The sequence below is a fragment of the Engystomops pustulosus genome, unplaced genomic scaffold, assembly GCF_040894005.1.
Source record: "Engystomops pustulosus unplaced genomic scaffold, aEngPut4.maternal MAT_SCAFFOLD_162, whole genome shotgun sequence".
NCBI classification, from domain to species: Eukaryota; Metazoa; Chordata; class Amphibia; order Anura; family Leptodactylidae; genus Engystomops; species Engystomops pustulosus.
This window is the reverse complement of record NW_027285042.1, coordinates 83,719-103,049: the sequence shown is the minus strand read 5'-3', so window position 1 is coordinate 103,049 and position 19,331 is coordinate 83,719. Positions and strand designations below refer to the sequence as shown.

At 42.5% G+C, this 19,331-nt stretch overlaps 1 protein-coding gene across 2 annotated transcripts in view; it reads right to left on the bottom strand.

Annotated features, from left to right (window-relative positions):
* Window positions 1-15,989, bottom strand: part of KCNC1 (potassium voltage-gated channel subfamily C member 1) — a 148,546-nt gene extending 132,557 nt beyond the window's left edge. The window contains exon 1 of one of the 2 annotated variants that reach the window (XM_072131874.1): window positions 15,192-15,989. In XM_072131874.1, coding sequence (XP_071987975.1) covers window positions 15,192-15,761 — 570 coding nt within the window. In that variant the 5' untranslated portion in view covers window positions 15,762-15,989. The remainder of the gene's footprint in view (window positions 1-15,191) is intronic. The other variant, XM_072131873.1, reaches the window with a different exon arrangement.
* Window positions 15,990-19,331: the final 3,342 nt, after the last annotated feature.

Genomic DNA, 19,331 nt, shown 5'->3' with positions numbered 1-19,331 from the left:
GTACAGGGGTGTGTAGTAGTATATGGTGTATTGTACAGGGGTGTGCAGTAGTATATGGTATGTTGTACAGGGGTGTGCAGTAGTATATGGTGTATTGTACAGGGGTGTGCAGTAGTATATGGTGTGTTGTACAGGGGTTTGCAGTAGTATATGGTGTATTGTACAGGGGTGTGCAGTAGTATATGGTGTGCTGTACAGGGGTGTGCAGTAGTATATGGTGTATTGTACAGGGGTGTGCAGTAGTATATGGTGTGTTGTACAGAGGTGTGCAGTAGTATATGGTATGTTGTACAGGGGTGTGCAGTAGTATATGGTGTGTTGTACAGGGGTGTGCAGTAGTATATGGTGTGTTGTACAGGGGTGTGCAGTAGTATATGGTGAGTTGTACAGGGGTGTGCAGTAGTATATGGTGTGTTGTACAGGGGTGTGCAGTAGTATATGGTGTGTTGTACAGGGGTGTGCAGTAGTATATGGTGTGTTGTACAGGGGTGTGCAGTAGTATATGGTGTGTTGTACAGGGGTGTGCAGTAGTATATGGTGTATTGTACAGGGGTGTGCAGTAGTATATGGTGAGTTGTACAGGGGTGTGCAGTAGTATATGGTGTGTTGTACAAGGGTGTGCAGTAGTATATGGTGTGTTGTACAGGGGTGTGCAGTAGTATATGGTGTGTTGTACAGGGGTGTGCAGTAGTATATGGTGTGTTGTACAGGGGTGTGCAGTAGTATATGGTGTGTTGTACAGGGGTGTGCAGTAGTATATGGTGTGCTGTACAGGGGTGTGCAGTAGTATATGGTGTGTTGTACAGGGGTGTGCAGTAGTATATGGTGTGTTGTACAGGGGTGTGCAGTAGTATATGGTGTGTTGTACAGGGGTGTGCAGTAGTATATGGTGTATTGTACAGGGGTGTGCAGTAGTATATGGTGTGTTGTACAGGGGTGTGCAGTAGTATATGGTGTATTGAAAAGGGGTGTGCAGTAGTATATGGTTGTACAGGGGTGTGCAGTAGTATATGGTGTGTTGTACAGGGGTGTGCAGTAGTATATGGTGTATTGTACAGGGGTGTGCAGTAGTATATGGTGAGTTGTACAGGGGTGTGCAGTAGTATATGGTGTGTTGTACAGGGGTGTGCAGTAGTATATGGTGTGTTGTACAGGGGTGTGCAGTAGTATATGGTGTGTTGTACAGAGGTGTGCAGTAGTATATGGTGTGTTGTACAGAGGTGTGCAGTAGTATATGGTGTGTTGTACAGGGGTGTGCAGTAGTATATGGTGTATTGTACAGGGGTGTGCAGTAGTATATGGTGTATTGTACAGGGGTGTGCGGTAGTATATGGTGTATTGTACAGGGGTGTGCAGTAGTATATGGTGTATTGTACAGGGGTGTGCAGTAGTATATGGTTGTACAGGGGTGTGCAGTAGTATATAGTGTATTGTACAGGGGTGTGCAGTAGTATATGGAGTGCTGTACAGGGGTGTGCAGTAGTATATGGTGTGTTGTACGAGGTGTGCAGTAGTATATGGTGTATTGTACAGGGGTGTGCAGTAGTATATGGTGTATTGTACAGGGGTGTGCAGTAGTATATGGAGTGTTGTACAGGGGTGTGCAGTAGTATATGGTGTGTTGTACAGGGGTGTGCAGTAGTATATGGTGTATTGTACAGGGGTGTGCAGTAGTATATGGTGTGCTGTACAGGGGTGTGCAGTAGTATATGGTGTGTTGTACAGGGGTGTGCAGTAGTATATGGTGTATTGTACAGGGGTGTGCAGTAGTATATGGTGTGTTGTACAGGGGTGTGCAGTAGTATATGGTGTATTGTACAGGGGTGTGCAGTAGTATATGGTTGTACAGGGGTGTGCAGTAGTATATGGTGTATTGTACAGGGGTGTGCAGTAGCATATGGTTGTACAGGGGTGTGCAGTAGTATATAGTGTATTGTACAGGGGTGTGCAGTAGTATATGGAGTGCTGTACAGGGGTGTGCAGTAGTATATGGTGTGTTGTACAGGGGTGTGCAGTAGTAAATGGTATGTTGTACAGGGGTGTGCAGTAGTATATGGTGTGTTGTACAGAGGTGTGCAGTAGTATATGGTGTATTGTACAGGGGTGTGCAATAGTATACGGTGTGCTGTACAGGGGTGTGCAGTAGTATATGGTGTGTTGTACAGGGGTGTGCAGTAGTATATGGTGTGTTGTACAGGGGTGTGCAGTAGTAAATGGTATGTTGTACAGGGGTGTGCAGTAGTATATGGTGTGTTGTACAGAGGTGTGCAGTAGTATATGGTGTATTGTACAGGGGTGTGCAATAGTATACGGTGTGCTGTACAGGGGTGTGCAGTAGTATATGGTGTATTGTACAGGGGTGTGCAGTAGTATATGGTGTGTTGTACAGAGGTGTGCAGTAGTATATGGTGTGTTGTACAGAGGTGTGCAGTAGTATACGGTGTGCTGTACAGGGGTGTGCAGTAGTATATGGTGTGTTGTACAGGGGTGTGCAGTAGTAAATGGTATGTTGTACAGGGGTGTGCAGTAGTATATGGTGTGTTGTACAGAGGTGTGCAGTAGTATATGGTGTATTGTACAGGGGTGTGCAATAGTATACGGTGTGCTGTACAGGGGTGTGCAGTAGTATATGGTGTGTTGTACAGGGGTGTGCAGTAGTATATGGTGTATTGTACAGGGGTGTGCAGTAGTATATGGTGTGTTGTACAGAGGTGTGCAGTAGTATATGGTGTATTGTACAGGGGTGTGCAGTAGTATATGGCGTGTTGTACAGGGGTGTGCAGTAGTATATGGTATGTTGTACAGGGGTGTGCAGTAGTATATGGTGTGTTGTACAGAGGTGTGCAGTAGTATATGGTGTATTGCACAGGGGTGTGCAGTAGTATATGGTGTGTTGTACAGTGGTGTGCAGTAGTATATGGTGTGTTGTACAGTGGTATGCAGTAGTATATGGTGTGTTGTACAGGGGTGTGCAGTAGTATATGGTGTATTGTACAGGGGTGTGCAGTAGTATATGGCGTGTTGTACAGGGGTGTGCAGTAGTATATGGTATGTTGTACAGGGGTGTGCAGTAGTATATGGTGTGTTGTACAGAGGTGTGCAGTAGTATATGGTGTATTGCACAGGGGTGTGCAGTAGTATATGGTGTGTTGTACAGTGGTGTGCAGTAGTATATGGTGTGTTGTACAGTGGTATGCAGTAGTATATGGTGTGTTGTACAGGGGTGTGCAGTAGTATATGGTGTGTTGTACAGGGGTGTGCAGTAGTATATGGTGTATTGTACAGGGGTGTGCAGTAGTATATGGTGTGTTGTACAGAGGTGTGCAGTAGTATATGGAGTGTTGTACAGAGGTGTGCAGTAGTATATGGTATGTTGTACAGGGGTGTGCAGTAGTATATGGTGTATTGTACAGGGGTGTGCAGTAGTATATGGTGTGTTGTACAGTGGTGTGCAGTAGTATATGGTGTGTTGTACAGGGGTGTGCAGTAGTATATGGTGTGTTGTACAGAGGTGTGCAGTAGTATATGGTGTGTTGTACAGGGGTGTGCAGTAGTATATGGTGTGTTGTACAGAGGTGTGCAGTAGTATATGGAGTGTTGTACAGAGGTGTGCAGTAGTATATGGTATGTTGTACAGGGGTGTGCTTTAGTAAATGAGCTGTGTGGAGCAGTATATATGGTGTAGTAGAGATGTGATGTAGTAGAGGTTGTGGTGTAGTAGTGTATGTGGTGTAGTATATATGGTGTAGTAGAGGTTGTGATGTAGTAGTGTATGTGGTGTAGTATATATGGTGTAGTAGAGGTTGTGGTGTAGTATATATGATGTAGTATATATGGTGTAGTAGAGGATGTGGTGTAGTATATATGGTGTAGTAGAGGTTATGGTGTAGTATATATGGTGTAGTAGAGGTTGTGGTGTAGTATATATGGTGTAGTAGAGGTTATGGTGTAGTATATATGCTGTAGTAGAGGTTGTGGTGTAGTATATATGGTGTAGTAGTGGATGTGGTGTAGTAGAGGTTGTGGTGTAGTAGAGGATGTGGTGTAGTATATATGGTGTAGTATATATGGTGTAGTATATATGGTGTAGTAGAGGATGTGGTGTAGTATATATGGAGTAGTATATATGGTGTAGTAGTGGATGTGGTGTAGTAGAGGTTGTGGTGTAGTAGAGGATGTGGTGTAGTATATATGGTGTAGTAGAGGATGTGGTGTAGTATATATGGTGTAGTAGAGGATGTGGTGTAGTATATATGGTGTAGTAGTGGATGTGGTGTAGTATATATGGTGTAGTAGAGGATGTGGTGTAGTATATATGGTGTAGTAGAGGATGTGGTGTAGTATATATGGTGTAGTAGTGTATGTGGTGTAGTATATATGGTGTAGTAGTGTATGTGGTGTAGTATATATGGTGTAGTAGTGGATGTGGTGTAGTATATATGGTGTAGTAGTGTATGTGGTGTAGTATATATGGTGTAGTAGAGGTTGTGGTGTAGTATATATGGTGTAGTAGAGGATGTGGTGTAGTATATATGGTGTAGTAGTGTATGTGGTGTAGTATAAATGGTGTAGTAGAGGATGTGGTGTAGTATATATGGTGTAGTAGTGTATGTGGTGTAGTATAAATGGTGTAGTAGAGGATGTGGTGTAGTATATATGGTGTAGTAGTGGATGTGGTGTAGTATATATGGTGTAGTAGTGGATGTGGTGTAGTATATATGGTGTAGTAGTGAATGCGGTGTAGTAGAGGTTATGGTGTAGTAGAGGATGTGGTGTAGTATATATGGTGTAGTAGTGGATGTGGTGTAGTATATATGGTGTAGTAGAGGATGTGGTGTAGTATAAATGGTGTAGTAGAGGATGTGGTGTAGTATATATGGTGTAGTAGTGTATGTGGTGTAGTATAAATGGTGTAGTAGTGTATGTGGTGTAGTATATATGGTGTAGTAGTGTATGTGGTGTAGTATATATGGTGTAGTAGTGTATGTGGTGTAGTATATATGGTGTAGTAGAGGATGTGGTGTAGTATATATGGTGTAGTATATATGGTGTAGTAGAGGATGTGGTGTAGTATATATGGTGTAGTAGTGGATGTGGTGTAGTAGAGGTTGTGGTGTAGTAGTGGATGTGGTGTAGTATATATGGTGTAGTAGTGGATGTGGTGTAGTATATATGGAGTAGTATATATGGTGTAGTAGTGGATGTGGTGTAGTATATATGGTGTAGTAGAGGATGTAGTGTAGTAGAGGATGTGGTGTAGTAGTGGATGTGGTGTAGTAGTGGATGCGGTGTAGTAGAGGTTGTGGTGTAGTAGAGGTTGTGGTGTTGTATATATGCTGTAGTAGTGGATGTGATGTAGTAGAGGATGTGGTGTAGTAGAGGATGTGGTGTAGTAGAGGATGTAATGTAGTATATATGGTGTAGTAGAGGTTGTGGTGTAGTAGAGGTTGTGGTGTAGTAGAGGATGTGGTGTAGTATATATGGTGTAGTAGTGGATGTGGTGTAGTGGCTGTGGTGTAGTATATATAGTGTAGTAGAGGTTGTGGTGTAGTATATATGGTGTAGTAGTGGATGCGGTGTAGTAGAGGTTGTGGTGTAGTAGAGGATGTGGTGTAGTATATATGGTGTAGTAGTGGATGTGGTGTAGTAGTGGATGTGGTGTAGTAAATATGGTGTAGTAGAGGTTGTGGTGTAGTATACATGGTGTAGTATATATGGTGTAGTATATATGGTGTAGTATATATGGTGCTGTAGTGGATGTGGTGTAGTATATATGGTGTAGTATATATGGTGTAGTAGAGGATGTGGTGTAGTAGTGGATGTGGTGTAGTAGTGGATGTGGTGTAGTATATATGCTGTAGTAGTGGATGCGGTGTAGTATATATGGTGTAGTATATATGGTGTAGTAGTGGATGTGGTGTAGTAGAGGATGTGGTGTAGTATATATGGTGTAGTAGTGGATGTGGTGTAGTAGTGGATGTGGTGTAGTATATATGGTGTAGTATATATGGTGTAGTATATATGATGTAGTAGAGGATGTGGTGTAGTAGTGGATGTGGTGTAGTATATATGGTGTAGTATATATGGTGTAGTATATATGGTGTAGTAGAGGATGTGGTGTAGTATATATGGTGTAGTAGTGTATGTGGTGTAGTATATATGGTGTAGTAGAGGATGTGCTGTAGTATATATGGTGTAGTATATATGGTGTAGTAGAGGATGTGGTGTAGTATATATGGTGTAGTAGAGGTTATGGTGTAGTATATATGGTGTAGTAGAGGATGTGGTGTAGTATATATGGTGTAGTAGAGGATGTGGTGTAGTATATATGGTGTAGTAGTGAATGTGGTGTAGTATATATGGTGTAGTATATACGGTGTAGTAGAGGTTGTGGTGTAGTATATATGGTGTAGTATATATGGTGTAGTATATATGGTGTAGTAGTGGATGTGGTGTAGTATATATGGTGTAGTAGTGGATGTGGTGTAGTATATATGGTGTAGTATATATGCTGTAGTATATATGGTGTAGTAGAGGATGTGCTGTAGTATATATGGTGTAGTATATATGATGTAGTAGTGGATGTGGTGTAGTATATATGGTGTAGTAGAGGATGTGGTGTAGTAGAGGATGTGGTGTAGTATATATGGTGTAGTAGAGGATGTGGTGTAGTATATATGGTGTAGTATATATGGTGTAGTAGTGTATGTGGTATAGTATATATGATGTAGTAGAGGTTGTGGTTTAGTATATATGGTGTAGTAGAGGTTGTGGTGTAGTATATATGGTGTAGTATATATGGTGTAGTATATATGGTGTAGTAGTGGATGTGGTGTAGTATATATGGTGTAGTAGTGTATGTGGTGTAGTAGAGGATGTGGTGTAGTAGAGGTTGTGGTGTAGTATATATGCTGTAGTAGAGGTTGTGGTGTTGTAGATATGGTGTAGTATATATGATGTAGTAGAGGTTGTGGTGTAGTATATATGGTGTAGTAGTGGATGTGGTGTAGTATATATGATGTAGTAGAGGTTGTGGTTTAGTATATATGGTGTAGTAGAGGTTGTGGTTTAGTATATATGGTGTAGTAGAGGTTGTGGTGTAGTATATATGCTGTAGTAGAGGTTGTGGTGTAGTAAAAATGATGTAGTAGAGGATGTGGTGTAGTATATATGATGTAGTAGTGTATGTGGTGTAGTATATATGGTGTAGTAGAGGTTGTAGTGTAGTAGAGGTTGTGATGTAGTATATATGGTGTAGTAGTGGATGTGATGTAGTAGAGGTTGTGGTGTAGTAGAGGATGTGGTGTAGTATATATGGTGTAGTATATATGGTGTAGTAGTGGTTGTGGTGTAGTATATATGGTGTAGTAGTGGATGTGGTGTAGTAGAGGTTGTGGTGTAGTAGAGGTTGTGATGTAGTATATATGGTGTAGTAGTGGATGTGATGTAGTAGAGGTTGTGGTGTAGTAGAGGATGTGGTGTAGTATATATGGTGTAGTAGTGGATGTGGTGAAGTATATATGGTGTAGTATATATGGTGTAGTAGAGGTTGTGGTGTAGTAGAGGTTGTGGTGTAGTATATATGGTGTAGTAGTGGATGTGGTGTAGTATATATGGTGTAGTAGTGTATGTGGTGTAGTAGAGGTTGTGGTGTAGTAGAGGATGTGGTGTAGTATATATGGTGTAGTAGAGGTTATGGTGTAGTATATATGGTGTAGTAGAGGATGTGGTGTAGTATATATGGTGTAGTAGAGGATGTGGTGTAGTAGAGGATGTGATGTAGTAGAGGATGTGGTGTAGTATATATGGTGTAGTAGAGATGTGATGTAGTAGAGGTTGTGGTGTAGTAGAGGATGTGGTGTAGTATATATGGTGTAGTAGTGGATGTGGTGAAGTATATATGGTGTAGTATATATGGTGTAGTAGAGGTTGTGGTGTAGTAGAGGTTGTGGTGTAGTATATATGGTGTAGTAGTGGATGTGGTGTAGTATATATGGTGTAGTAGTGTATGTGGTGTAGTAGTGGATGTGGTGTAGTAGAGGATGTGGTGTAGTATATATGGTGTAGTAGAGGTTATGGTGTAGTATATATGGTGTAGTAGAGGATGTGGTGTAGTATATATGGTGTAGTAGTGGATGTGGTGTAGTATATATGGTGTAGTAGAGGATGTGGTGTAGTAGAGGTTGTGGTGTAGTAGAGGTTGTGGTGTAGTATATATGGTGTAGTAGTGGATGTGGTGTAGTATATATGGTGTAGTAGTGGATGTGGTGTAGTATTTATGGTGTAGTAGTGGAAGTGGTGTAGTATATATGGTGTAGTAGTGAATGCGGTGTAGTAGAGGTTATGGTGTAGTAGAGGTTGTGGTGTAGTATATATGGTGTAGTAGTGGATGTGGTGTAGTAGAGGTTGTGGTGTAGTAGAGGATGTGGTGTAGTATATATGGTGTAGTATATATGGTGTAAAAGAGGTTGTGGTGTAGTAGAGGATGTGGTGTAGTAGAGGATGTGGTGTAGTATATATGGTGTAGTAGTGGATGTGGTGTAGTATATATGGTGTAGTAGTGGATGTGGTGTAGTAGAGGTTGTGGTGTAGTAGTGGATGTGGTGTAGTATATATGGTGTAGTAGTGGATGTGGTGTAGTATATATGGTGTAGTAGTGGATGTGGTGTAGTATATCTGGTGTAGTATATATGGTGTAGTAGTGGATGTGGTGTAGTAGAGGATGTGGTGTAGTATATATGGTGTAGTAGAGGATGTGGTGTAGTATATATGGTGTAGTATATATGGTGTAGTAGAGGTTATGGTGTAGTATATATGGTGTAATAGAGGTTGTGGTGTAGTAGAGGATGTGGTGTAGTAGAGGATGTGGTGTAGTATATATGGTGTAGTAGAGGATGTGGTGTAGTAGAGGATGTGGTGTAGTATATATGGTGTAGTAGAGGTTGTGGTGTAGTAGTGTATGTGGTGTAGTATATATGATGTAGTAGTGTATGTGGTGTAGTATATATGGTGTAGTAGAGGTTATGGTGTAGTATATATGGTGTAGTAGAGGTTATGGTGTAGTAGAGGTTGTGGTGTAGTATATATGGTGTAGTAGAGGTTATGGTGTAGTATATATGGTGTAGTAGAGGATGTGGTGTAGTATATATGGTGTAGTAGAGGATGTGGTGTAGTAGTGGATGTGATGTAGTAGAGGATGTAGTGTAGTAGAGGATGTGGTGTAGTAGAGGATGTGGTGTAGTAGAGGATGTGGTGTAGTAGAGGTTGTGGTGTAGTAGAGGTTGTGGTGTAGTAGAGGTTGTGGTGTAGTATATATGGTGTAGTAGAGGTTATGGTGTAGTATATATGGTGTAGTAGAGGATGTGATGTAGTATATATGGTGTAGTAGAGGTTGTGGTGTAGTATATATGGTGTAGTAGAGGTTATGGTGTAGTATATATGGTGTAGTAGAGGATGTGATGTAGTATATATGGTGTAGTAGAGGATGTGGTGTAGTATATATGATGTAGTATATATGGTGTAGTAGTGGATGTGGTGTAGTATATATGGTGTAGTAGTGGATGTGGTGTAGTAGTGGATGTGGTGTAGTATATATGGTGTAGTAGAGGATGTGGTGTAGTAGTGGATGTGGTGTAGTATATATGATGTAGTAGTGGATGTGGTGTAGTATATATGGTGTAGTAGTGTATGTGGTGTAGTAGAGGATGTGGTGTAGTAGAGGATGTGGTGTAGTATATATGGTGTAGTAGAGGTTGTGGTGTAGTAGTGTATGTGGTGTAGTATATATGATGTAGTAGTGTATGTGGTGTAGTATATATGGTGTAGTAGAGGTTATGGTGTAGTATATATGGTGTAGTAGAGGTTATGGTGTAGTAGAGGTTGTGGTGTAGTATATATGGTGTAGTAGAGGTTATGGTGTAGTATATATGGTGTAGTAGAGGATGTGGTGTAGTATATATGGTGTAGTAGAGGATGTGGTGTAGTAGTGGATGTGATGTAGTAGAGGATGTAGTGTAGTAGAGGATGTGGTGTAGTAGAGGATGTGGTGTAGTAGAGGATGTGGTGTAGTAGAGGTTGTGGTGTAGTAGAGGTTGTGGTGTAGTAGAGGTTGTGGTGTAGTATATATGGTGTAGTAGAGGTTATGGTGTAGTATATATGGTGTAGTAGAGGATGTGATGTAGTAGAGGATGTGGTGTAGTAGAGGTTATGGTGTAGTAGAGGTTGTGGTGTAGTATATATGGTGTAGTAGAGGTTATGGTGTAGTATATATGGTGTAGTAGAGGATGTGGTGTAGTATATATGGTGTAGTAGAGGATGTGGTGTAGTAGTGGATGTGATGTAGTAGAGGATGTAGTGTAGTAGAGGATGTGGTGTAGTAGAGGATGTGGTGTAGTAGAGGATGTGGTGTAGTAGAGGATGTGGTGTAGTAGTGGATGTGGTGTAGTAGAGGTTGTGGTGTAGTAGAGGTTGTGGTGTAGTATATATGGTGTAGTATATATGGTGTAGTAGTGGATGTGGTGTAGTAGAGGTTGTGGTGTAGTAGAGGATGTGGTGTAGTAGTGGATGTGATGTAGTAGAGGATGTAGTGTAGTAGAGGATGTGGTGTAGTAGAGGATGTGGTGTAGTAGAGGATGTGGTGTAGTAGAGGATGTGGTGTAGTAGAGGTTGTGGTGTAGTAGAGGTTGTAGTGTAGTAGAGGATGTGGTGTAGTAGTGGATGTGATGTAGTAGAGGATGTGGTGTAGTAGTGGATGTGATGTAGTAGAGGATGTAGTGTAGTAGAGGATGTGGTGTAGTAGAGGATGTGGTGTAGTAGTGGATGTGATGTAGTAGAGGATGTAGTGTAGTAGAGGATGTGGTGTAGTAGAGGATGTGGTGTAGTAGAGGTTGTGGTGTAGTATATATGGTGTAGTATATATGGTGTAGTAGTGGATGTGGTGTAGTAGAGGTTGTGGTGTAGTAGAGGATGTGGTGTAGTATATATGGTGTAGTAGAGGTTATGGTGTAGTAGAGGATGTGGTGTAGTATATATGATGTAGTAGTGGATGTGGTGTAGTATATATGCTGTAGTAGAGGTTGTGGTGTTGTATATATGCTGTAGTAGTGGATGTGATGTAGTATATATGGTGTAGTAGAGGTTGTGGTGTTGTATATATGCTGTAGTAGTGGATGTGATGTAGTATATATGCTGTAGTAGAGGTTGTGGTGTTGTATATATGCTGTAGTAGTGGATGTGATGTAGTAGAGGTTGTGGTGTAGTAGAGGATGTGGTGTAGTATATATGGTGTAGTAGAGGTTATGGTGTAGTATATATGGTGTAATAGAGGTTGTGGTGTAGTAGAGGATGTGGTGTAGTAGAGGATGTGGTGTAGTATATATGGTGTAGTAGAGGATGTGGTGTAGTATATATGGTGTAGTAGAGGTTGTGGTGTAGTAGTGTATGTGGTGTAGTATATATGGTGTAGTAGAGGATGTGGTGTAGTTGAGGTTGTGGTGTAGTAGAGGTTGTGGTGTAGTATATATGGTGTAGTAGAGGATGTGGTGTAGTTGAGGTTGTGGTGTAGTAGAGGTTGTGGTGTAGTATATATGGTGTAGTAGAGGATGTGGTGTAGTATATATGGTGTAGTAGTGTATGTGGTGTAGTATAAATGGTGTAGTAGAGGATGTGGTGTAGTATATATGGTGTAGTAGTGGATGTGGTGTAGTATATATGGTGTAGTAGAGGATGTGGTGTAGTAGAGGATGTGGTGTAGTAGAGGATGTGGTGTAGTAGAGGTTGTGGTGTAGTAGAGGATGTGGTGTAGTAGTGGATGTGGTGTAGTATATATGGTGTAGTAGAGGATGTGGTGTAGTAGTGGATGTGATGTAGTAGAGGATGTGGTGTAGTAGAGGATGTGGTGTAGTAGTGGATGTGGTGTAGTATATATGGTGTAGTAGAGGATGTGGTGTAGTAGTGGATGTGATGTAGTAGAGGATGTAGTGTAGTAGAGGATGTGGTGTAGTAGAGGATGTGGTGTAGTAGAGGATGTGGTGTAGTAGAGGTTGTGGTGTAGTAGATGATGTAGTGTAGTAGAGGATGTGGTGTAGTAGAGGATGTGGTGTAGTAGTGGATGTGATGTAGTAGAGGATGTAGTGTAGTAGTGGATGTGGTGTAGTATATATGGTGTAGTAGAGGATGTAGTGTAGTAGAGGATGTGGTGTAGTAGAGGATGTGGTGTAGTAGAGGATGTGGTGTAGTAGAGGTTGTGGTGTAGTAGAGGATGTAGTGTAGTAGAGGATGTGGTGTAGTAGAGGATGTGGTGTAGTAGTGGATGTGATGTAGTAGAGGATGTAGTGTAGTAGAGGATGTGGTGTAGTAGTGGATGTGGTGTAGTATATATGGTGTAGTAGTGTATGTGGTGTAGTATATATGATGTAGTAGTGTATGTGGTGTAGTAAATATGGTGTAGTAGTGGATGTGGTGTAGTATATATGATGTAGTAGTGGATGTGGTGTAGTATATATGGTGTAGTAGTGGATGTGGTGTAGTATATATGGTGTAGTAGTGGATGTGGTGTAGTATATATGATGTAGTAGTGTATGTGGTGTAGTAGAGGTTGTGGTGTAGTAGTGGATGTGGTGTAGTATATATGGTGTAGTAGTGGATGTGGTGTAGTATATATGATGTAGTAGTGGATGTGGTGTAGTATATATGGTGTAGTAGTGGATGTGGTGTAGTATATATGGTGTAGTAGTGTATGTGGTGTAGTATATATGATGTAGTAGTGGATGTGGTGTAGTATATATGGTGTAGTAGAGGTTGTGGTGTAGTATATATGGTGTAGTAGTGTATGTGGTGTAGTATATATGATGTAGTAGTGGATGTGGTGTAGTATATATGGTGTAGTAGTGGATGTGGTGTAGTATATATGGTGTAGTAGTGTATGTGGTGTAGTATATATGATGTAGTAGTGGATGTGGTGTAGTATATATGGTGTAGTAGAGGTTGTGGTGTAGTAGTGGATGTGGTGTAGTATATATGGTGTAGTAGTGGATGTGGTGTAGTATATATGATGTAGTAGTGGATGTGGTGTAGTATATATGGTGTAGTAGTGTATGTGGTGTAGTATATATGATGTAGTAGTGGATGTGGTGTAGTATATATGGTGTAGTAGAGGTTGTGGTGTAGTAGTGGATGTGGTGTAGTATATATGGTGTAGTAGTGGATGTGGTGTAGTATATATGATGTAGTAGTGTATGTGGTGTAGTATATATGGTGTAGTAGTGGATGTGGTGTAGTATATATGGTGTAGTAGTGTATGTGGTGTAGTATATATGATGTAGTAGTGGATGTGGTGTAGTATATATGGTGTAGTAGAGGATGTGGTGTAGTAGTGGATGTGGTGTAGTATATATGATGTAGTAGTGTATGTGGTGTAGTAAATATGGTGTAGTAGTGGATGTGGTGTAGTGTATATGGTGTAGTAGAGGATGTGGTGTAGTATATATGGTGTAGTAGTGGATGTGGTGTAGTATATATGGTGTAGTAGTGTATGTGGTGTAGTATATATGATGTAGTAGTGGATGTGGTGTAGTATATATGGTGTAGTAGTGGATGTGGTGTAGTATATATGGTGTAGTAGTGTATGTGGTGTAGTATATATGGTGTAGTAGAGGATGTGGTGTAGTATATATGGTGTAGTAGTGGATGTGGTGTAGTATATATGGTGTAGTAGTGTATGTGGTGTAGTATATATGGTGTAGTAGTGGATGTGGTGTAGTATATATGGAGTAGTATATATGGTGTAGTAGTGGATGTGGTGTAGTATATATGGTGTAGTAGTGGATGTGGTGTAGTATATATGGAGTAGTATATATGGTGTAGTAGTGTATGTGGTGTAGTATATATGATGTAGTAGTGGATGTGGTGTAGTATATATGGTGTAGTAGTGGATGTGGTGTAGTATATATGGTGTAGTAGTGTATGTGGTGTAGTATATATGATGTAGTAGTGTATGTGGTGTAGTAGAGGTTGTGGTGTAGTAGTGGATGTGGTGTAGTATATATGGTGTAGTAGAGGATGTGGTGTAGTATATATGGTGTAGTAGTGGATGTGGTGTAGTATATATGGTGTAGTAGAGGATGTGGTGTAGTATATATGGTGTAGTAGTGTATGTGGTGTAGTATATATGATGTAGTAGTGTATGTGGTGTAGTAGAGGTTGTGGTGTAGTAGTGGATGTGGTGTAGTATATATGGTGTAGTAGTGGATGTGGTGTAGTATATATGGTGTAGTAGTGGATGTGGTGTAGTATATATGGTGTAGTAGTGGATGTGGTGTAGTATATATGGTGTAGTATATATGGTGTAGTAGTGGATGTGGTGTAGTAGTGGATGTGGTGTAGTAGAGGTTGTGGTGTAGTAGAGGTTGTGGTGTAGTATACATGGTGTAGTATATATGGTGTAGTATATATGGTGTAGTATATATGGTGCTGTAGTGGATGTGGTGTAGTATATATGGTGTAGTATATATGGTGTAGTAGAGATGTGATGTAGTAGAGGTTGTGGTGTAGTAGAGGATGTGGTGTAGTATATATGGTGTAGTAGTGGATGTGGTGTAGTAGTGGATGTGGTGTAGTATATATGGTGTAGTATATATGGTGTAGTAGTGGATGTGGTGTTGTATATATGGTGTAGTAGTGGATGTGGTGTAGTATATATGGTGTAGTATATATGATGTAGTAGAGGATGTGGTGTAGTAGTGGATGTGGTGTAGTATATATGGTGTAGTATATATGGTGTAGTATATATGGTGTAGTATATATGGTGTAGTAGTGGATGTGGTGTAGTATATATGGTGTAGTAGAGGTTGTGGTGTAGTATACATGGTGTAGTATATATGGTGTAGTAGTGGATGTGGTGTAGTATATATGGAGTAGTATATATGGTGTAGTAGTGGATGTGGTGTAGTATATATGGTGTAGTAGTGGATGTGGTGTAGTATATATGGTGTAGTATATATGGTGTAGTAGTGGATGTGGTGTAGTAGTGGATGTGGTGTAGTATATATGGTGTAGTAGAGGTTGTGGTGTAGTATACATGGTGTAGTATATATGGTGTAGTATATATGGTGCTGTAGTGGATGTGGCAGAGTAGCTCTAGTGGCTTGTAGTCGTGTCGGGCACTGTCCCCCCGGCATGCCGGCAGCACCTACCCTTGCATATCTAGACGAGTAGGGGTCCTCGAATAGCGCCCAGATGCGGGGCTGCCACCTCCTCCAGGGGCCCCCGGGCGCTTTGCCGTCGGGGGAGTCGCTGAGCGCCAGCCGCTTGGTCACCTCCAGCTCGTCCTCCCCATCGGCCATGGAGTCCCCGGTGCCGTCGCCGTCGTCGGATCCCAGGTCCACGGGGCCGCCCCCGAAGCTGTCCAGGGCTTCCTCGGCGTCGCGGTGCTGGCGGTAGGTCATCCAGCAGCAGGGCTCCACGTCGGTCTCGTCGATGCCCCAGAAGGCGAGCTCCTCCTCGTACAGGGGCCCGCACACGTCGGCCGGGCAGTGCAGCTTCCCCGTGCGGTAGTAGTTCAGGATGTGGGCGAACACCCCCGGGTGACGGTCAAAGAAGAACTCGTCGGCGCGGGGGTCGTAGTCGAAGTGGCTGTGGGCGTCGGGCTCCGCCAGCCAGGCCAGCCGGGTGCCGGGCAGGGTGCGCAGGGTGCTGCGGTACGTCTGGTGCCGCGTGCCGCCCACGTTGATCACGATGCGGTCGGTCTCGTCCCCTTGGCCCATGTCGGCGTCGTCTATCGAGCATGTCGTGATCGGCGGCTGCTAGGGCTCCATCCAGGTGCTGAAGGGACAGCTCCACGGGAGGGACGATGCTCGGCGGGAGGGGACACGCAGCCTCCTCCTCCTGCTCCTGCGGGCGGCGCGGTCTCCTCTCTGCTGCCTCCCTCCCAGCCGAGAGCAGGACGACCTACCGGCGGAGGATGGTCCCCCTGACTGTAGGGAGATGAGACATCCCCAGCATCATCAGCTCTCCCCGTACAGTGCTGCCTGTCAGTGAATAGGAGCTGTCACACTGTACATTCCTATTACAGGACACCTGTCATCAGGTCTCTGCTCTATCTCAATAATGCAAAGATTAATCATTCTAAAATCATATTTACTTCATTATGCTAATGAGGCTGAGCACATGGAGAGAGAAAGTGATATCACCCCTGTTACCCTTCAATGTGTTCACATCTGTGTGTAATGTGTGGTAAATCATTACTAGTGGTTCTGCCTCACCTGCCGCCTGCGCACAGACATCATCTACACAAGTACCTGACATGTTCTCTCCTCCTATACACATGTGAGAGACAGACATCAGCCACACAAGTACCTGACATGTTCTCTCCTCCTATACACATGTGAGAGACACAGACATCAACTACACAAGTACCTGACATGTTCTCTCCTCCTATACACATGTGAGAGACACAGACATCAACTACACAAGTACCTGACATGCTCTCCTCCTATACACATGTGAGAGACACAGACATCAGCTACACAAGTACCTGACATGTTCTCTCCTCCTATACACATGTGAGAGACAGACATCAGCCACACAAGTACCTGACATGTTCTCTCCTCCTATACACATGTGAGATACAGACATCAGCTACACAAGTACCTGACATGTTCTCTCCTCCTATACACATGTGAGAGACACAGACATCAGCCACACAAGTACCTGACATGTTCTCTCCTCCTATACACATGTGAGAGACACAGACATCAGCTACACAAGTACCTGACATGTTCTCTCCTCCTATACACATGTCATAGACCTAGACATCAGCTACACAAGTACCTGACATGTTCTCTCCTTCTATACACATGTGATAGACAGACATCAGCTACACAAGTACCTGACATGTTCTCTCCTCCTATACACATGTGAGAGACACAGACATCAGCTACACAAGTACCTGACATGTTCTCTCCTCCTATACACATGTGATAGACAGACATCAGCTACACAAGCACCTGACATGTTCTCTCCTCCTATACACATGTGAGAGACACAGACATCAGCTACACAAGTACCTGACATGTTCTCTCCTCCTATACACATGTGATAGACAGACATCAGCTACACAAGTACCTGACATGTTCTCTCCTCCTATACACATGTGAGAGACACAGACATCAGCTACACAAGTACCTGACATGTTCTCTCCTCCTATACACATGTGAGAGACACAGACATCATCTACACAAGTACCTGACATGTTCTTTCCTCCTATACACATGTGAGAGACACAGACATCAGCTACACAAGTACCTGACATGTTCTCTCCTCCTATACACATGTGGAGACACGGACATCAGCTACACAAGTACCTGACATGTTCTCTCCTCCTATACACATGTGATAGACAGACATCAGCTACACAAGTACCTGACATGTTCTCTCCTCCTATACACATGTGAGAGACACAGACATCAGCTACACAAGCACCTGACATGTTCTCTCCTCCTATACACATGTGAGAGACACAGACATCAGCTACATAAGTACCTGACATGTTCTCTCCTCCTATACACATGTGAGAGACATAGACATCAGCTACACAAGTACCTGACATGTTCTCTCCTCCTATACACATGTGATAGACACACACATCAGCTACACAAGTACCTGACATGTTCTCTCCTCCTATACACATGTGAGAGACATACATCAGCTACACAAGTACCTGACATGTTCTCTCCTCCTATACACATGTGATAGACACAGACATCAGCTACACAAGTACCTGACATGTTCTCTCCTCCTATACACATGTGATAGACAAACATCAGCTACACAAGTACCTGACATGTTCTCTCCTCCTATACACATGTGATAGACAGACATCAGCTACACAAGTACCTGACATGTTCTCTCCTCCTATACACATGTGAGAGACACAGACATCAGCTACACAAGTACCTGACATGTTCTCTCCTCCTATACACATGTGAGAGACACAGACATCAGCTACACAAGTACCTGACATGTTCTCTCCTCCTATACACATGTGAGATACAGACATCATCTACACAAGTACCTGACATGTTCTTTCCTCCTATACACATGTGAGAGACACAGACATCAGCTACACAAGTACCTGACATGTTCTCTCCTCCTATACACATGTGGAGACACGGACATCAGCTACACAAGTACCTGACATGTTCTCTCCTCCTATACACATGTGATAGACAGACATCAGCTACACAAGTACCTGACATGTTCTCTCCTCCTATACACATGTGAGAGACACAGACATCAGCTACACAAGTACCTGACATGTTCTCTCCTCCTATACACATGTGAGAGACACAGACATCAGCTACACAAGTACCTGACATGTTCTCTCCTCCTATACACATGTGATAGACACACACATCAGCTACACAAGTACCTGACATGTTCTCTCCTCCTATACACATGTGAGAGACATACATCAGCTACACAAGTACCTGACATGTTCTCTCCTCCTATACACATGTGATAGACACAGACATCAGCTACACAAGTACCTGACATGTTCTCTCCTCCTATACACATGTGAGAGACAGACATCAGCTACACAAGTACCTGACATGTTCTCTCCTCCTATACACATGTGATAGACACAGACATCAGCTACACAAGTACCTGACATGTTCTCTCCTCCTATACACATGTGAGAGACACAGACATCAGCTACACAAGTACCTGACATGTTCTCTCCTCCTATACACATGTGAGAGACACAGACATCAGCTACACAAGTACCTGACATGTTCTCTCCTCCTATACACATGTGATAGACACAGACATCATCTACACAAGTACCTGACATGTTCTCTCCTCCTATACACATGTGAGAGACACAGACATCAGCTACACAAGTACCTGACATGTTCTCTCCTCCAATACACATGTGAGAGACACAGACATCAGCTACACAAGTACCTGACATGTTCTCTCCTCCTATACACATGTGATAGACACAGACATCATCTACACAAGTACCTGACATGTTCTCTCCTCCTATACACATGTGAGACACAGACATCAGCTACACAAGTACCTGACATGTTCTCTCCTCCTATACACATGTGAGAGACAGACATCAGCCACACAAGTACCTGACATGCTCTCTCCACCTATACACATGTGAGAGACACAGACATCAGCTACACAAGTACCTGACATGTTCTCTCCTCCTATACACATGTGAGAGACACAGACATCAACTACACAAGTACCTGACATGTTCTCTCCTCCTATACACATGTGAGAGACACAGACATAAGCTACACAAGTACCTGACATGTTCT